Source organism: Grus americana, chromosome 3, assembly GCF_028858705.1.
Source record: "Grus americana isolate bGruAme1 chromosome 3, bGruAme1.mat, whole genome shotgun sequence".
Lineage (NCBI taxonomy): Eukaryota > Metazoa > Chordata > Aves > Gruiformes > Gruidae > Grus > Grus americana.
Genome location: NC_072854.1, coordinates 29,678,902 through 29,699,257, shown reverse-complemented (window position 1 = coordinate 29,699,257; position 20,356 = coordinate 29,678,902). Strand labels below are relative to the sequence as shown.

Sequence of the window (20,356 nt, the reverse complement as noted above, 5' to 3'; positions counted from 1 at the left end):
CAAGCATATTTTACTGTGGTAAGTTACCTGTTTCAATTTAAGACCATTTTATCTTCTCCTCCTCTCATTCAGCCTGACTGTCTCCTCAATAACCTCCTTGTAAGTACTGAAAGGCTGCCGTTAGGTCCCCCTCAAACCTTCCCTGAAGGTTCTCATCTCCAGCATGAGCATCGCGCTGGACCCTTGCTCTGTCATGGCAATTGTTTTTCCTCATGTGAAGCTTTTTTTTTTTTTTTTTTTTGCATGTGGGAACCTTCAGCAGTGGTTGAAATGCAATCAAATCACATCATTAACACTGCGCGTACCTATTGGTAGTATGGAGAAGGTGGTGTGTACCTGGAAAAAGTGAATTCTCACTATCAACTGTTTAGGTAAAAACATAATTGCACAGTAAAAATAGTGAAGTGCAAACAGCAGTTTAGTGTTTCAAATAATTTATTGGTGTTAAGTGCAAAGGCTGGATAAACTATAGTTTTGACAAAATACTTAACTATAATTGACAGTAGTTAGAGTGATTTTTTGAAAATTTTCTCCAGGCTGTATATCAGTAATTGAATGGAACTCCCACTAAGCAGCTTTACCACTAAGAAAGACTGATTACAAAAATCTCCCTTTTTTTCAGTAGTCAACTTCAAGATAAAAGTAATACTAATAAAATTTACTTTTTGCCCATGTATTTCCCACGTTCCTCAGAAAGTGAAGAAATAAGCTAGGAGATAGAGTTTCACAACAAAGTATCTGGCTGAATTTGCTTTGTGCCATCCTAATTAGAGGACTGAAGACATATTTATGAATTAAGAATGAAATTATTCATTTTGAGGTTCTTGAAGAATTGTTACCAGCACTAGTCTCCCCCAGAATATATTCACAAAAATATTTGTTAAACTTCAGATTTCTGTATGTGTTCATGTAATTTAAAAGGATGCTGTGTGTGAATACTTATAGAGGAATGAAATTGTGGGGAGTGCTAACTAAATGTAATGATGTTTTACCTGACTTATCATCTGTACTTCTTTGCAGTGCTTGTACTGTTCTTTTCTTCAAGTGTCAGTGGTTGAGGAGCTTGTCCATCCTATACCAGCACGTATTGAGTTAAATTCAGCTTACCTGCAAGAGCTTCCTGTCATGTTGTTGCCCAGACACACTTTCTCCTCCCCGCTTCTCTGCAGGTTATGGTAACAGTCCCCCAGTACACCTAGTCTAAAGTCCTCTTCATTAGATTAACAAGCAAAAATGCTCACCTTGTTAGATATGTTAGCAAAACTGTTAGGTGTTTTGCTGAAGGTGTCAGCAGCTGGTCGGGACTTTCCCCCTTGCTGGTGAGACTGAGGACCCCCATGCCTACCTCCCTCATGCCCAGAGCTCTGTAGTCACTCTTGATGCAGCGGGTTACCCTGGCAGCATTACTGGTGCCCACATGGAAGAGTGGCAAGGCTTAACTGTATGTGGGCTGTGCAAGCCCTGCTGGTCCCTGTGCAAAATCCCAGATCCCAGCCCTGCCAGGGAGCAAGCATCCAGAGACATCAGGCTGGACTGGCAGATTGGATACCCTGCAGAAGGGAGTCGTCAGTCATGGTCTCACTCGCCTTTGCCCCCTTCTATATTACAGAACAATATATGGGCCTAGCTGGTTCTGAGGGGTGTCCTGAGGCATCTTGTTAGCCTTCAGTGGTGCCGTTGGTACCCGCAGGTCTGCTGGTTGATCAGACACTCCTGCTGCCAGAGGTCACAAGCTTCCAACCTCTCCCATCTCAACAGCCCACCTGCCTGCCCACCCACCCCTCCCTGTGGGGCCATGGCCTCCAGCTGTGCCTGCTGCCTTTCTTTGTGTGGGTCAGCTTCTTTCCCCCACACATTTCTGCAAAACCCCTTGTTTTCCCTGATGGTGAGCAGCTGCCTCGTCTCTCCCCACAGATCCCTCACCTGACAACACAGTGCTGCTGCCAGAGCATGCTGGGAGATGCGGCCACAAGCAGCAGCAGGAGGCCGGGAGGGCCATGGTGTGTGTGCCCAGTGGTGCTGACATTGGAGGGGCAGGACACTGGGCTGCTGCTTGTACTTTTGGCCTGCCTGCCAGCCAGACTCATGGAAGGTGGCAAGCAGGGGTAGATACCCAGTGTGGCAGGACACAAGCACACCCTGGCTGAGGAGCCACAGCACTGTTCATGGTGGAAGCTAGCAGGTTGTCCCAGGAGAAGCATTGCTCCTTGCATGCAGCTTGCATAAGGCTGGGCCATGGGTGGCCATTGGAAGTCAGCTGTTGGGCTGGAGGGGTCTGTAGCGAGCCCAGTGAAACAGTCCTTGCTCTGACCTTTTAATTTTGCTTTTCTAAAACTTTTTTTTCCACTGGGCATTTTCTAGTTTTAAAAGATAAACAAAATTTCTAAATAGCAAATTAATTGTTTGTATTTTTCATGAGAGAGTCCTTCCCACAGGGAATGATACCTTCTCTTTGAATGCTGCAAGTTATTTCTAATTAAAAGAATAGTAAATTATGTAAAATATGTGTCCACAAAAGAAGGAAAAATGATAGCTTGAACAGGAGTGTTTTATTCCAAGGTGTAACATAACAAAAAAGAATAGCAGTAGAAAGAAGAAAAGTGTTATTATAATCCTCTCTCTGTGTCTGAATCCATGCGAACTGCAGGGTATGCGTTAGACATAGAAATATCCAGAGACAGAAGCTCCATCATCCACAGGAGCGTAGGCTCATGAGCATATTAAAAGCTTTTATTATCTCTACCTGCCTTTAAAAACTAAGACTTAACAATTGTCTAGCGCTCGAGAAGTTTTAAATTTGAACATTTAAATTTCCCCCGCTCCGAAGCTGATGCAGCTGAAGCTGATTGGAATGGAGGAAACCCAACAGATACTGGCAAGAGTTAATGAAGCTTGCCAGTTGGCTGGGTTGCAGGCCTGCCTGCATGCGTGCTTACTGCTACAGCTAGGTCTCAAACCTTTTAACATTCTGACATTAATGTGAATTCGTGTAAACAGAAAAACGCGGAGAGCTGTACGTACACAGGGGAATGAGCTACAATTGAAAAGATTTTATAGGCCAAAGGGCTTTCCTGTTTCTTAGGAAAGCCAGTGTTAGACATTCTGAGTGAAAGATAAAATACAGCTTCAATTTTTCTTTTTTTTTTTTTTTTTCTAAAGGCTTGGGTGATGAGCACTCTGCTTTAGGACAAATAGCAATCTAGGAAGCCAGCTCTAGAGGTCAAATGAAAAAGCTGCATGAAAGTGTAGTAGAAGGATTATAAGCAAAGCTTATGTTCTATAAAAAGAGATTGTGTACTGTTACAAACAATGTGAGAATCTTTATAGGTAAAACCACAGCAGTGCGTTTTGTTGATAGCTGTTGTGGGAAGACAGGTAGCCATTTGTGATTCACGTAGCACATTTTTATGGGTTACACAAAAACCTGGAGCTTACTAAATATTCTTCAGTGTTTTCTCTCATTAACTCTTTCCATATTTATGGACATAGAGCGATTGCAGCAATTTTACTGCAGCTGATTCCTTTAAAAAGCTTCTGGTTAGCAGCATGAATATATTTCCCCTAAGAAGCCAAACCGGCCTAAAATCCATGGAAAAATGGAGTCTACTGACTTGCAAGGCAACATCATTTATGGCCATAGGAATATAAAAAGACACAGAGGTCAGTAAGAATAAAGTACAATGTTTTGTCTGCAGTGTTCTGTGTACTTACTACAATTATACATAGAAAGATAAAGGTAGATGCCGCTAGCTTTTGCTTGTTTGGTCTTTCTTGAAATTTAGTAAATAATCCAGTCTGGCCTCAGTTACCAGAGTTAGATTATAGTTTCAGGAATCATGAACAAACTGCTTTGTTCCCCCACCCACCTTTCGTTTCTCCTCACGATTACGGTTTTTACTCTCTTGTAGTGAGATCTAGGGGATCAGATGCCTTGTGTTTGCAAACCATCAAAGAACTGACATAATTTTGACCTGTTCTCACGTCTACTTAATTATATGCTGAACAATGAAGGAAAAAAAAAAACCAAACCACCAAAGAAAAAACACCTTGGAAAAACTGAAAAGGTATATAAGGAATTAGGACTGCAGGAAAGAGATGTTCCATGCAACTTCACTGTCTTTCAGCCAAACTGATCTCCTAAGTGGAGTCAAGAAAAAGAGATGGTTAGATATCAGAATCTCAGAAGTGTAGGGATAACTGAGCTTCTCCATGGGAGAAGCAAAACCATGTGCAGGGGCAGTTCAGGACAAGTGGAATAAGGGAAAGATTTAGTGCTCAGTGGTGAGAACAGGAGGGAAAACAAACAAGGGTTAGAGATTGGAGCTAATCCTCTAAAGCTGTGTCTGCCCTTTCTTAGAGAAATTATCCTGTCTATAAAATGGAAGATATTTTCTGTGCAATTTTGTATGTTGCTTTTTTAAATTGAGTTTTCTGAAATTTACACATACAGGCTTATATTTCAAAACAGAATTTTTAAAGATTAAATACATTTAGAATTAAAAGGTCATCTTTTTTTGCATGACTGGTCATTGATTGGTATTGCTTGAAATTTTTGGTTTGTTTTACTTCGTGTTGTATGTGTGTATATGTTGCTGATTTGTTTCTGTTTCTCTTTTCACCTCTTCCTGAGAATTTGTTAAGAAGAGCTTTGTTTGGGATTTGACCACAGTGACTTTGACTTTGTAAATAGGTTTCTGAAAAGTCATGAAAGGATAAAATTCAGCACAGTCTTACAGTGATATACAGGAGTGCAACATTAATAGTTTGTAATTTATCCCAGTATCATCGATGGTCAAAATTTAAGCATATGTAGTAATGTATTTGCTATTGGAGTCGGTGTCAGGAGAAAAGAGGGAAAAGTAAATGAGAGAGGAGATGAAAGGCGGTGAGAGAGAGGGGAAAAAAAAAAAAGCAGCCCCTTTTAAGTGTACTCTTCTATCATCTGATGGGTTTTCAGCCATGTATTCTTATACCTTTTCCATTTAAATAAGAGCTGCATCTGCCCTTGCTGGGTATGGCACAGGGTGCTGCAGTTTAAGAGAGATCTAGATAAATGAAACAGACAAGCCAGATGTAGTCAGAAGGGAAATTTTCAGCTTTCACCCTAGCCACATTCCATTATTTGTTTAAGACAGAAATAGTTGACATATTTGATTAAGATACAAATTTCATAATCAGGTTGTGGAATGTCTTCCTCCCTCCATACTGTGTGGTTTCTGCAGACTTCAGACTCATTCATTCTTGCATCAAAATCTATGCAAATGCCTAACTTTGAAAAAACTGTTCTTGACTTGTGGGAATCCAAAGCTGCTAGATATGTATGTACCAAATGCTATGATCTTCACAGCCTTTTCTTTCAGGCATTGATCATAGTTGCCTGCTTAATATAATTTTACCTAAACCTTTATGTCTAGTTTTGTGAACTATCAGTGTTAGTCTTTGACAGAAAAAAAACTAGCATCAATTTTCAGATTCGTGTCTGTCTCCTTGACAGATGTAAAAGAGTATCCTATATATTTGCTACCATTAGCAGAATAAGAAAGCAATGAGTGAAGAAGAAAAATGTCTATGTATCCTTATATCTCTCAAAATTCTCTTTACAGAGTTTAGTTATGCTCTCTATTATGGTGATTCTTACCTGGAATTTCAAGGCTTGCATTTGAACATGCAAAACTTCATCCACTTGGAATTTAAGACCCATAATCCATATGGACTCCTCCTGTATATTGAACAGAGCCCAAAAACACTAGGAAATTTTTTCATTCAGCTGTTCATCAAACATGGCACCTTACAGGTAAGGCATCAAAATCCCCCACTGAAGGACAAGTAAGTAAAAGTTTGAATCTGTAAAAATTTTAGTATTTTTTTTCTGTTTCCTTCTGTAGACAATAGTAGATAGAGCTACAGAGTCTTGAGTTTCTTTAGTATTTTAAGGACAATAGTTGTCAAACTTGCTATCTGTTATGGCAAATTCATGACTAATATGATTAATATGTCTCACAAGAGGTGGTGCTTGAGGAAAAACTGAATAGTGATTGAAATGTCTCATATAAAAAGTACACACTAAAAGACAAAAATAAAGAATGTAGATTTTCTCTTTACAACTGGTACGAATTAAGGTATTCTATTTTATATATGAAGCCTTAGCTAACTGAACCTCCTCATGTGCAAGTTCATTTAAATTGTTATAAGGGAGTCTGCAGAACTGAGTGAATCGTCATAGGAAAATTTACTGTGTAAGGGAATGAAGTGTGTCTTTGTTACCATGTGGCTCTGAGTAGAAACCTTTTATTTGATGTATCATGTTAATTCACAATTCCACTGGATCACAAAAAAACATTTGCTTCGCTTTCATGGACAAACTAAGTAAGAATACATTTCTTTATAAATTTTAAGGAGTAAAGCATGTATCTGAGTATTTCTTTACCTTTGCCAAATTACTCCTCCTTTTCTGAGGAAGAAATAAAGCTTGAGCTTTATGAAGAGATGAGCAGATACTAAAGAGGCTAAGAAAAGATATTAAAAGAGAATTTACTTTTCTCATAACGGATCTTCCATTTTCCTGTTAAAAATTTCCAAAAGTTTGTCTGTAATTATATTCTTCTGTAAGGATTGTGAAATGACTGTTAGGAACAGCATATTTGAGTTGTATTTACCTTCATGTTTAAAGAGCATGATCATTACTAAAAAGATATATAAATTGCAGATAAACAGAAAAAGAGGAAAATAACCTTTTACTTTATTTTGTTATATTGTGATTTACTGTGTTTTATTTATTACTGTGACTATCTTTATCTAGAACAAATGAGATTAGTCGGGGCAGGAAGTTATCCAAGGTTTAGAAAATGTTGACGGCTTTAAGTCCATCTTACTTGTATTCATGGTAAAGTAATGATGCAGAAAAATATTTTTCTAACATATCATAAGCACCATAAAATATGAAAGTACTTTAATTGACAAAAATCTATTCAGAGATCCCAACGTGCCATGTTAAAACTAATTGAATTCACTTAATCATTCACAAAGTTGGTCAATTAAATGTAGATTTAAAGCCCAATGAACAAATGGTTCTAAGCTCACAATCAAGCTACAATTACAAGTAGACAAACCATGAAATCAAGTGCTTGTTCACATTAGTATAGGAAATTAAATGGTGTTCCAAAATGCTCCAGCCTGCATGCTACATTACGTGTTTGGAAGTGTAAGGAGGCCATAAAATGGTAAGTAAAATTCACCCGTGGCCAATGTTAATTTCAGCTGGGTTGCAGATGGTCAACTTCTTTGCAAATCAGGCCCATAATATCTGATTGTACAATACACAAGGATTAGAGCATATTCATGCAGGCTAGGAAGCATATATGTGTGCTTGTATATTTCCGGTACAATAGACTTTCTGATCCAGATCTTTAATGAAATATGAGTTTTCCTTGATAGACATGACATTCTTCAGGTTTTTAGGAAACCATTTGTTATTTTTAAATTCAAGTTGCTAAGCCTGTAACTGTTTAATTATTAGAAATTATGTAATACAAGCATTTTTCCCACTCTGTAGTACCAGTTTTTATGTGATGAAGCAGCAGAATTCAAAAACATCACTACTACTGCTAGAGTGGATGATGGACACTGGTATAAAGTGCAAATTAGGTAAGTTTTATATTTTACTGTTATCTGTATTTATAATTGCTTCGAAGATCATCTGGGTTGGTTAGTTAGTAAATTCCAATGATATTATATCTCATTAGCTATGAGTGATACCTGAACATGTGCAGTAGAATCATGTTATGGCCGTGTGGACTACAACACATTCTTGGAAAGAATGTTTAAAACTATATTACAGTTGGACAGTGCTCATCACATCACTGATGTGCTTAATGAAAATAAATTTATTCTCATTGATATAATGTGCCATAGCAAACATAAACATTCCGGCAGGGAAGCTGCTGTGCAGTAGGTCCAAGCTACTTAGTCCACAAAACAGTTTTAGAATTTTTTTAGAATTTTTAGAATTTCCAACAATAAGAGTGTGACTAAGAGAAAAATCTTGGAAAACAGAAGTAGCACTATGACTTTTGTTGCTGTCACTGACTTTCAACTCATAATAGGATATATTACTCCTGTAAAAGTAATAATACTTTCAACTGAAAGAGGATAAAATGACAGGAAAATGAGGTAGGTAGTAGGTTTTCCATGATCTTTCTAAAAAGATGTATCATAGATAGTCTATGGGGCCAGATGGGATCCACCCAAGGGTACTGAGGGAGCTGGTGGAAGTGCTCACCAAGCCTCTTTCCATCACTTATCAGCAGTCCTGGCTAACCAGGGAGGTCCCAGTTGACTGGAGGTTAGCAAATCTGACACCCATCTACAAGAAACACTGAAAGGAGATCAAGGGAACTACAATCTGGCCTCAGTTCCGGGAAAGTTTATGGAGGAGATCATCTTGAGTGCCATCATGCAGCATACACAGGACAACCAAATGATCATGCCCAGTCAGCATGGGTTTGTGAAAGACAGATCCTGCTTGACTAACGTGATCTCCATCTATGACAAGGTGACCGGCTTAGTGGATGAGGGAAAGGCTGTGCATGTTATCTACCTAGACTTTAGTAAAGGCTTTGACACTATTTCCGGCAGCATTCTCCTGGAGAAATTGGCTACTCATGGCTTGGATGGGCGTACGCTTCGCTGGGTAAAAAAAACTGGCCGGATGGCTGGGCCCAAAGAGTTGTGGTGAATGGAGTTAAATCCAGTTGGCAGCTCATTAGAAGTGGTGTTCACCAGGGCTCAGTACTGGGACCAGTGTATTGGGTTTGCATGGCAAGGTTTTGGTAGCAGGGGGCTACAGGGGTGGTTTCTGTGAGAAGCTGCTGGAAGCTTTCTCCATGTCCAATAGAGCCAATGCCAGCTGGCTCCAAGATGGACCCGCAGCTGGCCAAGGCCAAGCCCATCAGCAATGGTGGTAGGATCTCTGTGATAACCTAGTTAAGAAGGGGGTAAAAAAACCACCAAGACCAATTGTAGCCTGAGAGAGGAATGAGAATATGAGAGGAACAACTCTGCAGACACCAAGGTCAGCGAAGTAGGAGGGGAAGAAGGTGCTCCAGGCGCCAGAGCAGATTCCCCTGCCGTCCGTGGAGAAGACCATGGTGAGGCAGGCTGTCCCCCTGCAGTCCATGGAGGTTAACGGTGGAGCAGATATCCACCTGCGGCCTGTGGAGGACCCCACACCGGAGCAGGTGGATATGCCCAAAGGAGGCTGTGACCCTGTGGGAAGCCCACGCTGGAGCAGGTTTGCTGGCAGGACTTGTGACCCATGCTGGAGCAGTCTGTTCTGTTCCTGAAGGGCTGCACCCCATGGAAGGGACCCATGCTGGAGCAGTTAATGAACTGCAGCCCATAGGAAGGACTCATATTGGAGAAGTTAATGGAGAACTGTCTCCCATGAGAGGGACCTCACACTAGAACAGGGGAAGAGTGTGAGGATTCCTCCCCCTGAGGAGGAAGGAGCGGCAGAGACAACGTGTGATCAACTGACCGCAACCCCCCCATTCCCCATGCCACTGTGCCCCTCGGGGTGAAAGAAGTAAGAGAAAATTGAGTGTGAAGTTAAGCCTGGAAAGAAAGGAGGTGTGGGAGAAGATGTTTTAAGATTTGGTTTTATTTCTTATTACTGATTTGATTAGTAGTAAATTAAATTAATTTTCCCTAGTCAAGTCTGTTTTACCTGTGACGGTAATTGATGAGTGATCTCTCCCTGTCCTTATCTTGACCCACAAGACTTTCGTTATATTTCTGCTCCGCTGTCCAGCTGAGGAGGGTGAGTGATAGTGCGGCTTTGGTGGGCACTTGGCATCCAGCCAGGGTCAACCCACCACAGGCCAGTTCTGTTTAATATTGTTATCAATGATCTGGATGAGGGGTTTGAGTGCACCCTCAGTAAGTTTACAGATGACACCAAGATGGTCAGGAGTGTTGATCTGCTTCAGGGTTGGAAGCCTCTGCAGAGGGATTTGAACAGGCTGAATCAGTGGGCCGAGGCCAATTGTATGAGGTTCAACAGGGCTCAGCGCTGGTTCCTGCATGTGTGCCACAACAACCCCCTGCAACACTACAGGCTTGGGGAAGAGTGGCTGGAAAGCTGCCTGGTGGAAAAGAACCTGAGAGTGTTGGTTGATAGCCGGCTGAACATGAGCCAGCAGTGTGCCCAGGTGGCCAAGAAGGCCAACAGCATCCAGGCTTCTATCAGGAATAGTGCGGCCAGCAGGAGTAGGGAAGTGATCATCCCCCTGTACTCGGCTCTGGTGAGGCCGCACCTCGAGTACTGCGTTCAGTTTTGGGCCCCTCACCACAAGAAGGACATTGAGGTGCTGGAGCGTGTCCAAAAAAGAGCAATGTAACTGGTGAAGGGTCTGGAGCACAAGTCTTAGGAGGAGCAGCTGAGGGAACTGGGGTTGTTTAGCCTGGAGAAAAGGTGGGTGAGGGCAGACCTTATTGCTCTCTACAATGACCTAAAAGGAGGTTGTAGCCAGGTGGGTGTTGGCCTCTTCTCCCAAGAAACAAACAATAGGACAAGAGGAAATGGCCTCAGGTTGCACCAGGGGAGGTTTAGATTGGATATTAGAAAAATTTCTTCATCTAACGCATTGTCAGGCATTGGAACAGGCTGCCCAGGGAAGTGATTGAGTCACCATCCCTGGAGGGATTTAAAAGACATGTAGATGTGGTGCTTAGGGACATGGTTTAGTGGTGGACTTGGCAGTGCTAGGTTAACTGTTGAATTCAATGATCTTAAAGGACTTTTCCAACCTAAATGATTATATGATTCTAAGATTTAAAATCTTAATGACGCAGATCTCAGAAGGCTTTGATTAGAAGTTGCTTTGTATTTTCATCTAGTGCATCTTCACATGTGCTTGAGTTAATTAAGAAAATATATATGCAGTATGGAAAAGTATAATAACCACAGCTTCACACACTTTTTTCTTTATTACCAATTAGATACATATTGTTGACAATTAGTGTTGATAGAGTCACTCTTGAAATATGTATGATACTTGTTTTATGAAGTTAACATGTAATTTAATCAACTGTAGTATAATACAGCACAGTAAAACTTAAAATAACTTTGGTGAAAAATTGCCATAGCTGATTCAGCAGCTGTCTAGAGCTTTGCAAACATTGTTTAATCTTGTTGGAACTGATTTGCAGTGCTTAAGTAACTTAAGTAAGTTAAGTTTTGAACAATGGTATCTGGGCAGTTGGCGAAGACAGGACAGAAATGTAGGAGATACTGAATACTATAACATAGCGGATATGCACAGTGTGGGATTTTCTTTGTTCTGCAGATGTTAAGTATTATGAATGGGCATCATGGGTAATGAAAAAATATTACTTTGTACTAGTTTGTTGAAAGAAAATGCTCATTCTCATTACTTAAAGTATTCCTAATTGTTTGGAGCCCTTTTGATGTGGTCCTGTGTTGGAAAGATTTTCGTCTTTCAAATTCACTAAAAGCAATGCATTTCAGCTACTGAAGATAAGCCATCTGCAAAGAATATACTGCCTCTACAATATCATATTAAATGAAGGAAATAGACTTAAAAGTAGTAAGTGTTGTGTAATACAAATTGAAATACAGTGAAAATTAGATAGTGATAATATCTTCTTTTTCTGCTTACGGGGGAGCATTTTACTGCTTCCTTTATCCCAAAGAAATAGTTCCTGGTGTGAATAAAAGAAATGTCACACTTTTTAATGTTTGCAAATAAATGTGCGTATTACTGTCAGACACTACTCTATATCCAGTTCTTATAGTTCACCAGAATATTCATGCTGAAGGTAAAATAGCAGCATTGCTGAGGTATGTTTTTCATTATGATGGAATATTGTAGCTACAACAATTGTTAACAATTTAATATAATTGGACATAATAAGAGGACTGGATTTGCATCAAAATCTGGGATAGCTTGATAATTTTGGGTAGGACATAACTTTTTGCCTCAGATTAGTCCTAATTTATGGCATTGGCTGCTAAAACCAACACATTGCCAAGGTCTGCCTCAGAGCAGTGCCCGGGAGTCCTGTTTTATGTGTAAACTAGTACAGTTGTTTACTAAGTAGCTATTAATGAAAATCACTGCAGCTGTTTCACTCACATTTCTGACTGTATTGTTTTGGTTTTCCTAAGAATTTTACCAGAGAAGTGAAAGACCTACAGTGAAAAATGGATATGGGCAATTTCCCATAGGGATTAGATTTCTGCAGGGTATTATGAAGGGAAGGAAATGTTAGACTCAAGCATTGGGAAGTTTACGTGTTTGGTTTTTTTGTGACGATACAGCTACCTTACTGGCAATGCAGGGGATGCTCTACCACAATCTTCTCATTCGAGCCCTTATAAAACTGCCTTCATTAACCACTTTAAGATTTATCTTCTTCAATCTTTGTCATCAAAACAAGTTGATAAAATAACATGCATTGCAGAAACACACCAAATCACAGCGGCGGTATTAGAAATTTGTCCTTTTCTTGGTCCACTATGCTGCATTTTAACAAAAATTATTTCAGTACTGATAAGAATAGTTTCCTTGATTAAATAAAAAACTTTTTTTTAATTTTAAATCTCAGATCACAATTTTCAATTGATTTAGCAAATCTATCAGCTTATAAATTGATTATGCAGTAGATGTCATGAACGCAACTTCTTTCTTTAAAACAAGTCTGTCCACTTTAAACTTTTTTTTCATCGACCAAGACTATTAGGATTAGAAAACTGGTGTAGATGCTCCATCAGTCTAGAAATCAACTGCAAAATATGACAATTTGCTTCTTTAAAGAGTGCATTATTCTCCTCTTTTAACTCATAATGTTTGTAATTTGAGGTTTGCACTAGTTGACTGTAAGACTTTTGGTGATTGATTGTCTTGGTTTTGAGATGTTTTCTGATTCCTCTAGTCAGAAGATCTTTCTAATCTTGCCATAATGCAACATATGCTCACTCTGGAGCTTGTATATTGCTTGGTTTTCATAGCTTTTAATGAAGGTCTGAGATAATCCATATGGTGCAAAATATGCTGTGTTTATTATACTTCAGAATATGCTACAAAGCTCATATTTTCCCTAGGGCGTTCAGGCAGGTAAGATAAGCAGATGATAGATAAAGTGGCTAGAAAAAAATGCAGATGCTTCTCTGTTTTGTTTTTTTTTTTTTTTTTAATTTCCCTTTTATTGTAAGTTCCTATTTTTATTTTATCACAAAGGTGCTGAACATTGGCCTTCATTTTTAACATAACAGCATATAGGTGAAGAGGTCATCCATCTATTGTTTCATGTACCATGTAAGTGCCACATATTCTGCTTAATGAAAACATGCTTAACGGGCCATCGCCTCAAAAAAAAAAAAAGTGTAAGCTACAAGATATTAATAGCAATGACTTCTGCTTAATTAGAGAAGAAGTGTATTCGATATTTATATAATGTGATAAGAAGTTTATTCTTGATATAAGATAGCTTCATACTCTTTTCCTTTTCTGGGCGTCTCTCAAGGAAGTTATCAATGGACTTCATCAGCTGCAAGACACTTGTTGAAGTACTTGGACATATGTGGGATTAAGCCCGTTTTATATTTATTACCAATACAAATGATTTAGGAAGTTGTTGGACCTCTAAACTGGCCACCGATAGGGTCCTCACAAACATACTTTCGTAGCCATGGCTGTGTTGGTCTTTTTTTCAGTCCCTCCTAAAGTGTCTAGTGTAAAACTAGGGGTGTATGAAATACGACACAAGTGCTGACTTATATCATAGTTTCTAATTCTTTTATGGTCTGAATCTTTTCCCAGCTCAGTGGTCTTACTTGAAAAAAGTTCAGTTTATTACATTTAGTCCAATTTATTTATGATTTATTAACACTAGTAATAAAATGACATTTCTTGTTTCCTAATTTCCACTGTATCTTGGTTCCTAGTTGGGTTATATCTGCTATGTATTGTCCAGCATCCACTGCAGAGAAGTTAAGTCAATGAAAACAAACTGCTTTGAGAGTATAGTTTAGATGTAGAGGCATTTTTATTTAAAATGGAACAAAAATTATAAAAAATATTGAAATAATGATACTAATGTCAAGACCTGGATTTGTAAGGTGGAAAATAGGAATGAGTTGTCATGAAATATTAAGATAATTGGAAGAATTTTTTGGTTTGGTTATTTTTGGACAGAGATAATGAAATTTAACTTAAAATACTTATGGTGACTATCACACAGATGAACAGGAAGAAGTGAAGAATATCCCCCAAAAAGGGTGTTCTGGAATAGATCTGAAAGGAAAAAAGATACTGACGTTGCAACAAGAAGGAGTGACTATTGGCACAAGTAGCTCAAAAACTGGAAAACTAATTTCTAGGTGCTGAAGATTTCTGTTGCACAGTGACACTATTGCTACCCACTAGCAGAGCACGGCAGTGACACAGCAATGGCAATGTTGGATTGAAGCAAGAGAATCAAAGGAGATTCTGATTTATGAACTATGAGATTAAAACCAAATATGAATCAAAAAACACTAAATAAAAGAAAAGTTTTGAAATCTTGCTAGTCAGAAAATATCTTTATGTGTTTTCCAGTTCATTCTACTAACCTCCATAGTACATGTAGAGAGAATTAATTTGATTTTAATCCTTTCACAGATAAGTAGAAGGGGAGCTGGGCTAATAACATTCCCTCCTGTGACTAATTTTATTCATTACTTTATCTCATAAATACTTGATAATTTAAATGTAGCTTAATGTACCTTTCGATTTGGAGGTCAAGTGTTCAAAATAAATGGTGGTGCTTCTTAAGAATAAATGTTCAATCAATAATGGTTTTCAGATTATACTATTTTTTTTGTCCTAGAACCTAATCCTCTCTTTTTAATGACTTAGAGCACTATGGAAACAATGACTTTGTAGATTCTAGAGAGCAATAGCAATGTAAATACAAACACAGCATCTCATTAAAATCATCAGAACAGTTAAACAATAATAAAATCAGATAAGCAAACTGATCTTAAAATCAGATAAGCAAACTGATCTATACATAGGTTGAATACTGAGAATGCATTGATGATATCTGCTGCTGAAGAAATATTAAGGACAGTGATAGGTAAACAATGAAATTATACTTACCCAGTTTGCTTTCTGAGTAAGCATAGATTTCTGTAGCTGAAGGCTGTTTTTGTGTGCAAATGCCAGAAATTAGTTTCATGTACACTGTGTCAATGCAGTTATCTTCTATTAATCTTAGGTATTTTCGAAATACTAGTTAGTTTATTTTTTTTTCTTTTTTTTTTCTGAAAAGAGAACATCTTAAACTTCAGTAGTGGAACTATTTTACCAAAACTATTATCTATTCTTTGAAATGTCATTACCATGAAAAACAAAACTATATTTTTATTTCTAGATTCGCAAACTATTCATTTTTTCCTTACTTACAATTGCCTTTCTTTCTCTGTCTTCAGTAGAAAAAGGAAAGAAACAACATGCCCTCTCTTACTGCATATCACTGAATTCCATATCTTTTAGAGATACTGTCTCAACAATTTATGTATTTGCTGGAGGCTTTTCCTCAGGACATGTCCTTAGCTAGTTCTTTAAGCATTTTTAAATCCTGTTCTCTCCCATGCGATCTATACAGTAACTCTTAACTGCATTCCTCACATTATTAATTTCCCAGACCGTTCATAATTTTATTCTCAGAATAACCCAAATTGCTAATTTTTAAAACAAAGTAGTGACTGACATCTTTTATACATTTGAAATATTTTTTCCATATAAAAAGTAATAGAATATAACGGTATGCCATTTCTGAATGTATTTTCTTATTTGGAAAGCAGGCCTAATATATACAATACGCACAATCCAGTAGTTTCTTTTATACATTTAAATGTTCTGAGCTCTTTGACTTTTTCAACAAAGCGATTTTTAAGTTCTCATGTTTTCACATGTGCTGTCAATGTATTTAATAAAATATATGCATATTAATTAAGAGTGAATACACTAGCTATCACAAAGGAAGCTTACGGGAAAAACAGTGTAGGATTTAAAAAATATTTTATAGACCTTCTTTTCCCCTCTATGGACAAACATGTTACACCATTTGAACACTACGGGCTATCATTTTTATCTAAGATAATACTTCTAAAATTTCTTGGGTTTAGCATTTTGGGCCAGAAGGGACCACTCATTTGACCACCAAGGGACCACTAGTTTTACCTCCTCTATGCCATAAATGATCAATATTTTGTTCAGAAACTCACAGTTAACCCAAACTCTTCTATTTCTTATTTCTTTATTTTCCTAAGATCCATTCTACTGCGTTCACCTCCTCCTGTACTCACAGCATTGGTGATGAATTTATATATCCAAATTATTCTGGCTGGCAAACCCCAGCCAGTATTTCAGTGAAAAGCTGAAAATAAAAGCTGGGTAAAGATTCCTTTCTGACCTGCTAACCCTATGTCTCAGATATGTGACCCTGACTATATGAACAAGCAGTGACAGACATCTGAGAGGTGTAATTCACTCTCGCCTCATAGATTTTTTTACCTGCTAGATATCCTTTCACTACAAAAGTCAATCTGCTGTTTGAGATGTCCCAGAGAATGGAGAAACAAAAATAATGAGCCAGTTCTGCACTAGGAGAAAAATGCTGTTAGGCACTGCACATTGCATCCAGAAGCCTGAAGGCATGAGTTTCATGAAAATCATTGTACTGAGGTAGATATGAGGCAGGATGAGTATTTGAAAGATGATGCAAGCCATCCTTTTCTCACTGAAGAAAGAGGGATGTGCAGAGAGCAGGACAAGCAGTATAGCTGTCTCGTTAATTCAGACAGTGCTGTGTGAATACTGTACACTGTAACTCCTACTTAGTAAGAAGGAAGCTTTCTTTGTACTTTATCCCGCATGATTCCCTTTCAGTCAGAGTCATCTGGAGGCGGGGAGATTGCTCCTCTTCTGAAAGCAAATAAGCTTTGTCTCCCTGAAGGACAGGATGGAGCTTGCAGAGAGTCTGCAGCAACAGTGAGACTGGGAAAATCCTGAAAAAAAAAGGCAGAGTCTGCCTGCTGTAGGAAGCAAGCAATAAGGTGAGCCTTCTAAAACCATGGAAGGAAGGAGATTTTGGGGACAAAGAGTATATAGTAAAGAACTCATTGGTATCTTCAAGTTAGAGAATAAATTTGCTTTCAAGCCTTTTTATTTAATCTATCGCATTTATTTCTACATTTTCATTATTTAAAAAGTTACCTTTTAAAAGTCTGGTTTTCTTGTTCTCTAAATAAGATCTATCTTTCAAAAGGGGACTCCTTTTATGTCTTTTTTGAGCAGTCACTTCAACAAAAGGGGGACAATTCAGAGTCCCCTCAAAGGGAGACTTTTAGCCTCAGGGAGACTTGGTTGTTTTTTCCATGATCAAGCCACTTTGTTCTCCCTCTCTTCCCTGGTTTGTTTTTTTTTGTTTGTTTGGTTTTGGTTTGTTGTTTTGGTTGTTTTGTTTTGGTTTTTTTTAATCCAGCTACTGGCTCATCTGGCCAGAGCTCATATAAAGAAATTATTCAGTTAAAAATATATACCTTTTTTTTTCTTTTCAGCTGAATGATTTCCTTAATGCAAATTGCTGTGCAAAGAAGGGAGGAAAGAATAAAGGCTGGAACTTAGTCCTTTGCCTAAATTGCCAGTCAAACCACACCTATAGATGTAACAGAAATACCAGTGAGATGATCCAGGCTCCACCATATCTACTGTACATATTCACAGTCCTCCGTTCACTTTCAGAATTTCTCTAAAATGTTAGCTTAATGCTTGTCTTCTTAAAATGAGCAATTTAAATTTCTTTCAGAAACAAGCTTTCTGTCATAAAAAAACATGCTATTATACTGCTGATGTTACATGAGCATACTCTTTTTGAACATTGTGTAGTAAAGATAGATCCCAGTTCTGCATTGTCCAAATACACGTCCGAATACTCTTTGCTATTCCGAAGTCTCTACAAGTAGTGCTTTATTCATTCAACAAGAACTAAGATTTCACAAAGAAAGAAGGAATAGTGGAAATTGACAAAACCTATAAATTATGACAGAGAAACCTGGCATTAATATTTTCATATCCTGCAGTTAGTTTCCAGAAACTGAGAATAATGAAAGTAGACTTTCTTCTTGCATATCTGTCTCAGTATACAAAAAAACCCTGCACTGATCAAATCTTCTAATAAAAGATTAATACTAAATGCATTTGTTTGCAGCTAAATAATATTATTCTACTTTGCATCAATGCAATGTAAAAAAATCTTAACTGGAATGAAAAAACATCATGAAATCAAAGCTTATTATGTTGCACATATTTTTTATATTCCACAAAAGGTGACTATTTTTCTTAAACTTTGTATGAGTCAACAGAGAATAAGCAACTGCCTTTTTCTAACAATGTAATTGAATGCAATGGATTTAATTATACTAAATTGATCATAATAACAGTTAATAGTGACTTAATACCACCAATTAATTTGATACAAACTGTTGTTTTACAGCCTCTTTAAGATAAAAGCTTACTCAGTCAGTCATGCCACATCTTGTGTACAAATCATATTCTACACCTTTTCAGAACTCTGCCATCAAAGGAGACACTCAGAAGTTAAAATTTAGAATCACCAAAGAGACAAATCTGTGATGTATAGTGATCTATTCTTGCTCAGATTATTTAACTAAATAAATACTAAAAATGTTTCTGTCGTTGCTACTTACTTTTGCTTTGGATCTCAAAAGAGCTTGTTAGTCTCACTTCTAAGAATGAAAATATTCTACTTTAACTTCTGAAACAACTTATTGCAGGAGCAGAAACATAAAAACAGTAGAGTAAGACTTTAATAAGAGGCAACATACCTAAAACTTTGTTCTATGTTATTTTCTGAGGAACATCAAAGGATGCTTATGGATGCTAAAAGTGGATTCAACGTTCTGTGGCTGCCTTGGCCCCGTGTCACAAGCATAAAAATGTATTAAGGAGAACACAGACAGGATATAGAGACCAGAAATAATGCTGGCCTGCAGAGTTGATGTAAATATGAATTCCCACTGTGTAACTTCTTATTCAGTGCAGTCTTTCAGTTTCACTTAAAATAAAATATGAGTATTGTGAGTCTAGGTTGGACTAAGCTTGCCACTGTCTGAATGCTTGAATGGAGTACTCTCATTTGGGCCAAACTTTTCACTAAATGGCGCTTTAGTTACATCTACATCAACTTGAAATAAGTGCATATTGTTTTCTAAGTTTAATTTCTGTAAATAGTATTTAAGGTTGTTACAATGTGAGCAGCAGGAAACTTGAAGCTCTCCAAACTGCAAAGACAGAAATGGCCAGAGACATAGAAAGTTGTTTTTTCTCTAGCTAAATCTATAATAGTAAATAAAACTGAAATCTGAAGACTATTCCCTGGACCTGAGGCCAACTGGCAGGTCCCAGATCATTTCTATAAAAATACTTATTGCAAAATTGGTTGGCAACATTTAACTAGGAATGATTCCTGAATTGCACTAACTAGTGAACTTCTTCAGTTTCAGAATTGGAGATGATAGCTAGCCTGGGTGGCAACTGTGACAGGAACTGTGATAACTTCATAAAAACATGGATGATTATGTGTCAGGATTTGAACTCATGTTGTGGACCCTTTTAGTTAGTAGTGTAAGGGTAACCTCTGTGAAAAGAATAAGGGGGTACGATATTTATTAATTCCTTAATACATGAAACAAAGATTAGTGTGTCCCCCCTCCATATTCCTAGAGAAATTTACATCATGCCTTCATTGTTCTTGTTTATCTAGTTAAATCAGTCTCTAAGACCAGACTAAGAAATCAGCTCCAGGTCCAGGAAATATGAGTCTGCTCTCAGAGGGAATGAGAAAAAAATATGTCGTTGACTTATTAGTTCATAGACAACATGAAAGTGTATGCTATCTGGTGTCTCAGCAGGGCACAGTCAGCACCAACAGATTTGAGCAGTCTAAAATGATGCATCTTACTGCAGAGTGAAAATTTAATGACTGTGAGTGTAACTGGTGTATTTTCTAGCTAAATAAATCTACTGAGGGTAATAGGAGATTCTGCTTTATTCTCTAAATGTTATTGCTATAGGGTTGGGTTGTGGGTTTGGGGTTTGTTTGGGTTTTGGGTTTTTTTGCTAAATAAAAATGTCGCAGGACTGTAGAATCCTAATAATTCAGGCTAGAAGGGACCTCAGGAGGTCTCCAGTCCAACCTTCTGCTCAAAGCGGGGCCAGACAAGGATCAGACGAGGTTGCTCAGGGCTTTATTCAGTCAGGTTTTCAAG

At 38.0% G+C, this 20,356-nt stretch overlaps 1 protein-coding gene across 1 annotated transcript in view; it reads left to right on the top strand.

Moving 5' to 3' along the window:
• EYS (eyes shut homolog) overlaps positions 1–20,356 on the top strand; it is a 916,770-nt gene that overhangs the window by 608,180 nt on the left and 288,234 nt on the right. Inside the window, exons 33-34 of the mRNA XM_054819879.1 lie at positions 5,604–5,794; positions 7,553–7,644. Of these exons, the coding sequence (XP_054675854.1) occupies positions 5,604–5,794; positions 7,553–7,644 (283 nt within the window). The remainder of the gene's footprint in view (positions 1–5,603; positions 5,795–7,552; positions 7,645–20,356) is intronic.